Genomic DNA, 11,958 nt, shown 5'->3' on the forward strand with positions numbered 1-11,958 from the left:
TTAGGATCTTTGGAAGATAAATTGAATGAACAAAGGTTAAATGTGTATTGGGAAAAATGTTTTAATATGCTAGCCAGGTCTAATCAGATTTTTTTACCTTCTTAGTCTGAGCAAAGCACTTAATGATTTTTCTTAGAAAGGAAAAGATGTAAACCCTTAGTTCATACAGTAATTAGCTTTGAATAACCTGACCAGATCACACAGAGGGTTGGGAACACAATGGTAGAGCACTCACCCAGCATGGATAACTGGGTTCAAACCACAGCACCAAAAGAGGGTCATGTAGAAACGTTATTAACTAGAACCAAATTGACCTACACAAAACTCTTGTTGGGTAGCCTAGAAGGAAACTGGCAGATCTGTATTGTCTTTATCTTGAAAGTGTAACTGATACTTAGAACACACTACAAAAACCAGTTACAGACCAGCACATAATGACTGATGCTAGTCACTGTATTCTTCTAAGACTTGTTAACTCCTCTTGAAGTGTGTTTGCAGCACTGCAGTGAAGCCTTGGAGAAGTTTTTAGACAATCTCGGTCATATTTTTAAATGAAGATTTTTTTTTTTTTTTTTTTTTTGGTTTTTCGAGACAGGGTTTCTTTGTGTAGCTTTGCGCCTTTCCTGGAACTCGCTTTGGAGACCAGGCTGGCCTCAAACTCACAGAGATCCGCCTGCCTCTGCCTCCCGAGTGCTGGGATTGCAGGCATGCGCCACCACCGCCCAACTTTAAATGAAGATATTTTAATCTTTTAAGGCCAAATGAGTAACATATACGTTAACTAATTCATTGGATTTGAAGTATTTTATTGAATGAATGAATGTTAGAAATTATTTAATCACCCTGGGTTGCAGAGATGGCTCTGGTTAATGAGCTGCTGCAGAAACTGAGATTACAGTGGTCGTGACAATATTAGTCCGACCCCATTCTTCCAGCTGATATGAGGCTTAACAAACTCGTTTTCTCCCAACAAAACTTCCTGTACAGCTCACTATATACAGACACGGACACAAATAAAAACAGTCAATGGGAAGACGTCAGAATATGGTACAATATTTGCAACCCAGGAGTCTGGCAGTTACATGAGTTGGCATGGGATTTGTCCAGTTCAGTTACATAAAAACCTTAAAACTCTGCCGCCATTGGTACAATGTATGCTCTGTGTAAACGTTTACATAGACAGAATTAGCTCTGCTAGGTACACAACCAACCTAGTGATAGCAATTGCTGAGATGGGGCTGAGTAGTCACAGGAGATACATCTGTGGCTTTGTACATTTTGTTCAAAAATATATTTCACAACACTATTAGCTTTTCATGACAATATTTGTCTTGGCATATTTCATTAAGAGTACTTATCTCATCATTTCAAAATGTATGCAATACCAAGAGACGGCCAACAAGGCTAAATTTCTTCTATCCTTTGGTAGCAGCTATGTGAACATTTGCAAAGAATCCAATACAAGGCATATCTCATACCTATAAAAAGGTGAGGTTAAATCTAAGGAGTTGTGGAGTAGGGTGGGTCATTTCAGGGAGGTGAAAGGCAGGTTGTGATAGAATTTGGGACTGTGCCTACATGGCTCCTTCCTCCAGTGTTAGGAAACAGATGGGTCAGGAGAAACCGACAGGCTGGCACTCTGGTGTTAACCTTGTTTCAAACGTAGAAGTCGTCAATGGGCATCTTAAACATACCAGGAGACTAAAATGATTCCTGAGTACCTGTCCCCACCACTGACTGAGACTGAGAGGCCCCCTTCAGTTAAAGCATTGTGAGTCACAGCTGAGGCCACTTATCTCTTATTCCTTAATTCATGTTTCTCTAAAAGGCCTTCAAATGAGATACAATACTTTGTTTCAGGTGTTCCTAAGTTCTAGGCTGTTGGGTATTTCTCTGCTAACATGGGGGGACTTGAGTTAGATCCTTGTTGCTTAGATTCTCTTTATACAGGCGGTGCTTGGACACTGCATAAATGAAATGAAACAAATCATTATATTCCAACGGTCTTTTATGGGGATAAAGGAGTATAGACAGCTAAGATGTCAACAAAGAAAAGGGAGAGGTTTTTAAAGGACTTCCTCTAGGAACCCAACAGAAGAAATGAGTATAATGCTGGCAGTTATGAGGTGTACTCAATGAAAAGGAAAGTAGTTCACTTGAAAAAGACAGGGAAGTAAAAGCAGACACACAAAATGGCAAGGTGTACAGTTTCCTTTCCAATGATCTAAGACATAAATCCAAACACCATTTCTGTGGATTATTATTTTTAATACAGTTAGACGTTCATGCTGTGGTGGTAACAACTTTCCATTTGTAAGACCACTTCTCCAGTGACTCTTTACAAAGGCACGATCAAATAGGACACACGCTTACAATAACAAATTTAACATACACAGTTTTAAAGAAACTTGGGAAAGGACCAATTTGTAGTATTATACAGAAATACCTGTGTGTGGGTTAACAATCATTTCCACTCCAAAGTGTTTGTATTATTCAACACTATCTCCAGAAGCGATGGCAGTTTCCAGTGTCCCTTGGGTCATGTCCACTTTAACATATAACAACTGATCATTCACGTGAATGGAGAGGTGAGGAACTAACTCAGACATTTAAAATGAATTCTTAAAAAAAACCCTTCTCTTTCCACTTGAGTTAATCCTGTGAAAACAAACGCCTTCCCTCTGTATGACCACTCAGGAATTCAGCTGTTTTATATTAAGTGATACATTTGACAACCATTAAACAAATTGAATGTAGCCATCCAATCCTAGTGCTTAAAGTTAAGGAAATACACAATGAGGTAGAAAGAAGCCAGGTGACTTGTTTCTACAACGGGAAGTGCTGGTCTTAAAACATATTCAAAGAGAAACAATATAAAACTATTTAGGAAAAAAAAAAGTACAGACACTTATCTGTAGTTGATAGAACCACGTTCATTTTAAACATCTGGTGTGAAGGAATCCTTTCTCATGAGCGAATATTGGGAATATATTTATAGGATGATTAAAATGTAATTTTGGAAGAAACCAAGAAATTAACACTTTTCATACACTAAGATACTAATCTTTAGTATACATTTTCTTTTTGATCCCAAAACAGCATGTTATTTCCATGTTTGGTTATTCCATGACCTAGAAAGCTTCATTTATTTATTCATAAATAAAAAGTGCCACTTTTATAACCACACAGCTTTGTTCCAATATTGTTTGAAATTCGTTAGATTTTGGTTTTTCAAAATGCATTTATCTAGTGAAGAAAAATGGGCAGAAGGAAACTTCACCCAAATTATGTAGCAGTGTTAAGCAAATTCAGTTTCTGGGCCAAAATTTAAATTATTTGTGTCTTCAAACTTTCCTTTGTAACCTTTCTTATCTCAATGTAATTTTACATTTGGCCAAAGAAAGCTATTTTCTCTTGGCAGACAAAACCATGCTTCTGAAGAAACGCTGATTTAGGTCTGTGGAATCTGGTTCCTTTTGAGAGCAAACTAACAGATAATTAAAAACTGTCAATTAAGAATTAAGTTACAGCGCTTAGTGTAATATGTTTTAAAAAACCAACTACACAATCTTATGATCTTAAATATGAGGGAATAAATAGATTTTGACTTTAAAAAACAAAACAAAACAAACACTTGGTGGGACACTGAGAATGAGTCTAAGGGATCACAAAACTTTCCCAGGAGGCAGGATGCAGGGTGCAAATGTCCCAAGAACCCTGGACAGAGAAAGAAGTGAAATGACTGTAGCCAACAGCTGAATGTTAGTTTAAAACAGCTCTCAGAAAATCAGCTATTTCCAACACCAATTTTATTACCTTTTAAAAAGACTAACACCAAGTTTCTTTCACTTTTAAAGGACATAGAATTATCACAAACTATCCTTCTAGACTTCAAATTAATTCTAATCCAATCAAAATTTAAAGCTGCGCACATTTACAAGCAAGGAATCCTACTGTATATGACACTTATTTTTGGAATGTGCATCTTCTTAGCCCACAAACTGACAATGCATCTAATTACTCTTACATCTCGTCATCTGTGTTTTAACGAAGTCCTTGGTTCTCCCACTTAAGCAAGCACATGAAGTCTCAGAACACTTCATGAACCCTGAAGTGATTCTCTATGGAGGGAGTTTCCTTCGCAAAATGAATTTGGCTAGTCACCTGCATACCCAAATCCCCAAGTATCTGAACAAATTTCTTGTGCTCCTTTCCAATCCAGGATCTCATTGGATCATGTACTTGATAAGGTGTTACATGAGTGTGAACAGTAATCCCTGTTTGAGCAAACTCTTTCAAGACTTCTGGATACGTGACCCAAGTATTGCTTCCTCCAGAATGACCACCGTCCAGCCAGTACATCGTTCTTATACTTTTGATGAAAGTGTCTAAGTTCTTGTCTTTCTTGGCTTCCTTCAACTCAAACAGCAACTGATTCAAAACAACACAGCCTTTACTGAATCCCACCAAAGTAAATGATGCAGCATTCAATGAGAGCTGAGCAGAACTCCCAGCAGACTCCTCCAGGTTTTCACAGGTCCTCTCTTTTTCCTCCTGGCCACCATTACTAGTAGTAGAAGAATTAGACTCACAGTTAGATGCTTTACAATCCTTATTGCAAACACTCCTGTTTTTGGACAGCAAACCGTTCTGAGTTAAGCTAAAAGCATTAACTAATAACATATACAAGTGCTTAAAGGCTCCAAAGTCCGGGGTGTGTTCTGGTGCACCAAACATGTTGCTCTTCACAAAATTGTCATAGCAGCTGAATTTGTGCAAATGCATCCGGGAACACTTTATTACCCAAATGTAACTATTGGGAAAACGGTGGGCTAAAATAGTGGCAATGTTCTCTAGACTCCAATTTTCCCATTGATAATTCTCAGGATGACGAGTCATAATTTCATGGTAATTCTGAAAAGAAAGAAGAAATAAGCATTAAAAGTGTATTTACCTATAAAAAGCTTTACAGTATTATTGAGGAAGTTTTGATGACCTATAGTTAATATACTCGAAAAAAAACCTAAAACCTGTTATCACTTTCTGGCTCTAAGATTTTGAATGAAACATTTCACTCAGCCTAAACTTCATTAAGAGACAGGGTAATAAAATATACTTACACTAAGTATTAAGAATTTCTGAATAAAACAATTAGAAAAATAAATTTTAGTTTTACAAATTATTTATAATTTTTATTTGGTACACATGTAATGAAGTTCCCTAATTCTACTGAAAATATAAATTTGATTCACTACAGATCATAATGTAAAAATAGTTCCTTCTCACTGAGCTGCTGTCCCACACATCTGTAATGAAATCTACACAGGCATGTGGATTCTGCTAGCAACCTGACTGCTCTGCCTGACTTCACGTTTTTGCTACAGAGCTGAAGCATCTTCACAGAAAATCTTAGTGCACATCTGTACCTACATTCTAAAATTCCTAGAGGTGCGAAAACTAGAAAATCTAAATAATCACAATTTAAAACTGGTGATAGAGACTATAAAATTGTCTTCCATGGTTTTCTTTTTAATTTGTTCAATTTCACAGTCATGGGATAGCTCAAATTTAGATGTATTAAAATTAGGATGACATTGAAATTTTGTTCATTTACTTATTACTATTTAGATTTTTGCTCTTGTCTGTCTATACTGTTTGCCTTTGTACATAGAATTTATTTGTTTCGATGCATTCTATATAAATTAATAATATAGTTTTGTTTTGACCATATAATATACATGTATTTTATTTTATTTTTATTAATGGTGATATTCGTTATCCTGTCTCAGCTCCCTGAGTACTAGGAGGCTGGAGGTAAAAAGGTAAGAGACTTTCACTTTGAAACTTTTCAATTTGAGTATTGAGTGATATGTACATTTTTCCTATTTTATAATAAATAGACTACTACAAAAATTTATGTACAAAGTTATAAAGAAAAATATCCTAAGTTCACCAGTATTAGAAATAATTAAAATTTAGGTGGGTAGCAGTTCAGAGTTCTTTAATACACATACACATATGTAATTACATATATAAGAAAATATTCTTTCCTTCTCTATTAAGCAACCATTAGCTGAGATATAATTTTCCCTTAAAAATATGCTAAAAGGGGGCTGGAGAAATGCCTTAGCGGTAAAGAGCACTACCTGCTCTTCCAGAGGACCTGGGTTCAATTCCCAGCACCCACATGGCAGCTCACAACTATATGTAACTCCAGTTCCATGGGACCCTTGCTGTCTGTATGTCAAATCTGTTGCTCTGATTGGTCAATAAATAAAACACTGATTGGCCAGTGGCCAGGCAGGAAGTATAGGCAGGACTAACAGAGAGGAGAACTGAGAGAACAGGAAGGTGGGAGGAGACACTGCCAGCCGCAGCCATGACAAGCAGCATGTAAAGATGCCGGTAAGCCACGAGCCACGTGGCAAGGTATAGATTTATAGAAATGGGTTAATTTAAGATATAAGAACAGTTAGCAAGAAGCCTGCCACGGCCATACAATTTATAAGTAATATAAGTGTCTGAGTGATTATTGTGGGACTGTGGGGCTTTGTGGGACCTGGAGAGAAGCTCTCCAGCAACAGACCCTCATACAAACATACACACAGGCAAAACACCAATGCACATAAAATAAAAGTAAATCAATAAAAAATATGCTAAAAGGCATGACTATCAATACAGATTTGCCTAATAGTTTTTAGACATCAATAAAATACCACTGGACATAACAGTAAAACCTGCACTAGAAATATACAAGAATGAAAAAAAAAAGAATGCACTGTTTTCCACATTCTTACTTAGCCTCAATGCTAATGGTTAATTTTTAAAATTCCTAAGATTAAGCAATGCTCTTGATTTAATTTGCATATTTGACTTCAAATTAAGTTAAACATTTTTCTGTCTGCTGGCAATTTTATTTTTTATTTTTGTTAACTATGTTTGTGTCCTTAGATAATTTTCTCATTAAAATTTTTAACTCCCTAATAGGTTTATTTCATTAATAATTTGTTATGTGTGTATATTAGTAGCTTGCTATGCATGTTTTAAATATATACCGAGAGGCGCTTAGGTTGACTTTTTATGGATTTTGCCATTACCTTCTGCACACCCAGGGTTAGTATACAAAACTCATAGCATAAGCAGCTTGGATCTGGAAGGGTTTATCTGTTACTTTGTGTTATTGTTTTTAAACATCATTTTTGTGGGCACCCACATGTGTGGGGGTCAGAGGACAGCCTGCAGGAGGGGTTCTCTTCTTCTACCACGTGAATCTTGGGGACTGAACTCAGGTTGTCCAGTGTGACAACAAGCCCCTGTACCCAGTAAGCCACCTTGCTGGCTGGTTTTTATTTTGTTTCTTCGAGACAAGGTCTCATGTAGTTTAGGCTGGCCTTGAACTCATTCTGTAGCTGAGGATGACACTGAGCTGCTTTTCCTGCCCCCCACTACTTAATTCATTTTTATAAGCTAGCTGTGGTAGCACGTGCCTATAATCTTAGCACTTAGGAGGCTGAGCCCAAGAGGATCCAGAATCCAAGATCAGCCCATCGAGAAGTAGTACATAATAATAAATGATAAATAAATAAGCAAGCTTATTATCCTTGTGAGCCCCAAAGTCCTGAAACTATCCAATCACTACATTAATTATTTAATGAACCCAAGTGAAGCAGATTTTACGAGTCTCATTTAGGCCGGACCTCACAGAAGGTGCTTTAAATCTAAACATCTTTCCCCCCATTAGCCCCAGGTTACATGATCGAAAAGGGAGAAAATGTTAACACTGGGGAACTGAGTAGCAAAATGAGAACTGGGGTTGTTACGGCTACATCAAAGCCCAGATCCAAGAGCCATGGGTAAGAGCTTCCACACCCTGAGATGAGGGCCAGACACCCCCTAGTCAAACTGATTCTGCACCAGGCTGTTAACTATAATTAACCTACCGAATGGAGTTTTCACCTTACTGGGGATATAATGCACTTACTATGCTTGCAGGAAGTAAGGAGTAGAGGCCGAGGCCTAGGAGTGCTCAGCCCCGTTAGATGCTTGCCTACCTGCAGAAACCTGGTGGTCCGTCTCATATTACACTGAAGTGGGATCCAGAGAATCTTTTCAGAAAAGTTCATGTTTGCAAGAGTTTAGAAACATTCATGGTACAGGACATATTGTGTACCCTAATAAACTTTGCCTGAAGATCAGAGAACAGAACAAGCCACTAGATTAAACATAGAAGCCAGGCAGTGGTGGCACACGCCATTAATCCTAGCACTCGGAGAGGCAGAGATCCATCGGGATCTCTGTGAGTTCAAAGCCACCCTGGACTACATGAGATTGATTCAGTCTGGGAGAGAAACAGAGCCAGGCAGTGGTGGCACACACCTTTATTCCCAGCACTTGAGATCTCATGCCTTTGCAGGACTTGAAGCAGATGGACTAGCCTCTGGACCAGCTGAGGAGAACGAGCACTGCACTGAGGAAAAGCTACACTTCTCTGGAATGCACCAAGGGGACCTCTTTACAGAACATCAAGTACACAGCCCAGTTAAGGGTGAGCAAGGGGCCAGCTGAAGGGAACTGCCTAAGAAAGTGCTCCAAGACCCAGAGAACAAGATCAAGACACACACTCTCATGGACATTTATCCTTCAGGAAAGCAAGATCTGATGACGTCTGCACTCCTAGGACTTGAGGAGCTGGCTCTCACTACCGAGGAACTGAGAAGCCATATGGAGGGTTTTGAGAAGGGTGGTATAAGGAGACCGATGCTTTTAAACCACTGTTCTCCTCATTTCAGACACACGACGAGGGTGGGGGCACTTCATTTGTTACTGGATTAGAGATGAGGTACGACATCGATCTACAGGATGACGTCAGATTTCTAGATTGAGTGCTAAGTAGGTATTTTCATTAACTTGAATGAGGAAGACTGCTTAGGAGTGAAGAGATGTTCAGTTTTAGGTGGCTACTAAATATCCAAAGGAAGTAACTGGCATGCAATTGGAGAATCCATAAACATCCGGCTTATGTCTAGACTAAATAAACGCCAAGGGCTGTCAGGGCACAGGCAATAGGTGAAGCCACAAGATGGAAAGAGGTCACTGGAAGAGAGAAGAAAAAGTCCAAGAACGGAGCACTAGAGTACCCAAAGGTGAGAAGGGGTGGTACCCACTGAGTTATTCCAGTATTTAACCTTGACTGGTGCCCTGTGAACTACTACTACCCCATTTTATAACTGAGGTACTTCAATAGTGAGCTCTAACATCTGTACAGACTTTAAGCTGGACAGCACAGGATGGGGTGTTAAATCTAGGCAGTTTGGTCTTGCAGCCTTGTGGTGCGCTTCCTTCCATCTCTTTTCCAGAAGGCCCAGGACTCTGTAAAACTCCACACTCTGCACCAATGACCAGTCCGTCGCTGTCCAAAGAGCTAACGGAATGGATGATGGTGATTCAGTCTGTATACAGTACTTTAGGCCCCATCCGAAGACAGGTGGATGTTCTGTCTGGCACACTTAACCAGAAAGTACTCAGCCGCCATGACCACCACCACCGCTGGAATGCATGACCTCTGGAAGTGTCAGAAACAACATGTTTGTTTTCCATTCTGAATACAAAGGCACCGACTAGGTAGATTTTCTTAAATCTAAATCCGAGGTTTTTTTTTTTTTTTTCTCCAGTTTCCTTTAGCGGTCAACTGATTGGTTTGAGAGCAAGAGAAGATTCTGAGTACCACTGTGATCTTTAATTTCAAGTACCAAGTTCAAAACAATCACAGTTTCCTAGCCTGAGGAAAACACCTAGCTATACCCTAACTTGCACGGCTACCCTAGCGCTAACAGAACTTACTGGGATGGCTGATGTTCTATGGAATGCTGTCCAACGTGGTACACACAAGTCCTCTGTGGTGACTCAACACTTGGGAGATCCAACTAGTGAGACAGAGAACCCTGAGTCTTCATTTTCACCAATTCAGATACCCTCACGTGGCTAATGTATTCATTACACAATGCAGTACGTCTGTCTGTCTGCAGCTGAATTCAAACGGTCCTCACCGTCACTAGCACTGGTGGCAATCGCATTCTTCCACTACCGTGTTTGAGGGTTACGGGAAAGGTCAACACTTTAGCGATGGGTGTGTTTTAGTCAGTCAGCGTTTTCTCAACACTGTCCTGTGCCCAGCACACACACACACACACACACACACACACACACACACAGTCGTCTGAGACAAGGCTGGAGCTGTGCGTGCCTGTGTGCCTGTCCCATCCCGGGTCGCGCCTCTCCTCGCACCCCGCGGCACCTGGATTGACAGTTGCTCTGGGAGACCGCGGTCCTCCCCAGCCCCTCCCCACCCCCACCCGGGGTGGGAACCCGCGTGGGCGTGTCGGGGAGGCCGGGCCCGCATTACCTGCACATCCCCGGGGAAGTAGAGGACGTGGTGCCGCGGCTGCTCCGGGGCGGCTTCCTCCCCGTCCCCGGCCGCCAGCAGGAGCAGTTCGTTGCAGCGCTGCGGGTCGGAGCCTGGCACGGTGGAGCGCTGCAAGCGGTGGCCGTCCGCCGGCGAGCCCCGCGCGCCGCCGCCGCCGCCCGGGTTCATGGCTCGGGCCTGCGGGCCGGACGCGGGGTCTCCGGAAGCGAGCAGCGGCCGCAGGAGCAGCAGCACCAGTGCCGGGGACCGCGGCCGCCCGAACACCCTCATCGGTGGAGGGGGGGGGGGGTCGAGCCGCCGGGGCCGCGCACCCGGGCGGCGAGGGCGGGGCCTCCGCAGCCCCAACGGCCCCCGGCTCGCCGCTGACGTCAGCGCGCCGCGTGCGTCGGGAGGGAGGGGTGAGCGAGGGGGCGTGGCCCGCGGAAGGACGTTTGCGGTTCGTGGACTCGGTCCTGGCCGGGAAGTTCGAACCGAGGTCTGCAGAGCTTCGAGTCTGGAGCCGGCGGCAGTTTGGGCTCATGCGCAGTAGCCGCCGCGCAGGGTCGCTGTGCAAACGACTCCTGTTTGAAAGTGGTGGTAGGTTCATCTTCCTCACGGTGAGGTTTAGCTGGTGAGTGAAGGGCATCTCCTTCATCCTGAAGTTCCCAAGCAGGGGATCTGTGGTTCCACATCCAGGCTTCTGCATTTCTAGTTGGTAGAAGGAGAGGAACGCCTCACTTTTTCGCACATTTACTGTAGTGGGTGTTTACAGCCAGGAGGATTTTCTGTTTAGGATTTTGAAACCAGTTTGAAAAGTATAGAAAGCCCAGGCGGTGGTGGCACACGCCTTTAATCCCAGCACTGGGGAGGTAGAGGCAGGTGGATCTCTGTGAGTTCCAGGGCAGGCACCAAAACTACACAGAGAAACCCTGTCTCAAACAACAACAACAAAGTATAGGAAGAGCATGAGAACAAGAACTTCTTGAGCTGCCTTTAGCCCCTTTAATTAACAGCCTTTCCTAGCCCACCTGTGTGCCTGAATGGCCAGCATCCTGGTGAATATCAGATGAAACATTTGGAATGTATTAACTTAGCAGGGCACTAGCTTCCCCCAGCCCAGAAGCTAAGAATTTTATCAGGTCACATCTGGGGTCTGTAGCAGAGATCTTCCACCTGATGTTTCCACCAATGTATTTGAAATGTCTTCATTTATAGAAGATTTTCTGTCTTGGTGTTGTAAAATTTCAGCTCGCTTGTATTCAGTTTTCCTTGGAGGTGAGAGCAGCTTCTTGTGTCGACAGTACATAACCCCCTCTCCATCTTGTTAGTGTTTTTATTTAGTGACTTACTGTTTGACGGCATCTCAGGGAAGCTGGAGCTCTTGGAGTAGGCTGCACTGAACTAGCCAAGGACCCCCGAGGATTTGCCCGCCTGCCTGCCCAGCTCTGGGACTGCACATGTGGGCTGTGGGGTTCTCTGCATTTTGTGGGTGATGGAGATCTAACTCAGGTCCTCACACTTTGGGGAAAAGAGTAGGGCACCATGCCAACTAAGTC

At 42.2% G+C, this 11,958-nt stretch overlaps 1 protein-coding gene across 1 annotated transcript; it reads right to left on the reverse strand.

Annotated features, from left to right (window-relative positions):
• Nucleotides 1-2,247: 2,247 nt before the first annotated feature.
• Nucleotides 2,248-10,771, reverse strand: C13H2orf69 (chromosome 13 C2orf69 homolog). The gene is made up of 2 exons (XM_059278288.1): nucleotides 10,403-10,771; nucleotides 2,248-4,914 (listed from the first exon to the last, which is right to left on the reverse strand). The coding sequence occupies exons 1-2, from the start codon at nucleotides 10,691-10,693 to the stop codon at nucleotides 4,090-4,092; spliced, it is 1,116 nt and encodes a 371-aa protein (XP_059134271.1). The 5' UTR covers nucleotides 10,694-10,771; the 3' UTR covers nucleotides 2,248-4,089.
• Nucleotides 10,772-11,958: the final 1,187 nt, after the last annotated feature.

Source organism: Peromyscus eremicus, chromosome 13 (genome assembly GCF_949786415.1).
Source record: "Peromyscus eremicus chromosome 13, PerEre_H2_v1, whole genome shotgun sequence".
NCBI lineage: Eukaryota > Metazoa > Chordata > Mammalia > Rodentia > Cricetidae > Peromyscus > Peromyscus eremicus.

What these genes read in the sequence shown, in the direction of transcription:
- C13H2orf69 (XM_059278288.1), bottom strand. Translation starts at nt 10,693, where the DNA reads ATGAGGGTGTTCGGGCGGCCGCGGTCCCCGGCACTGGTGCTGCTGCTC. An exon ending in ACTTCCCCGGGGATGTGCAG is followed by an intron (nt 4,915 to 10,402) that starts GTAATGCGGGCC and finishes CTTTCTTTTCAG; the next exon opens with AATTACCATGAAATTATGAC.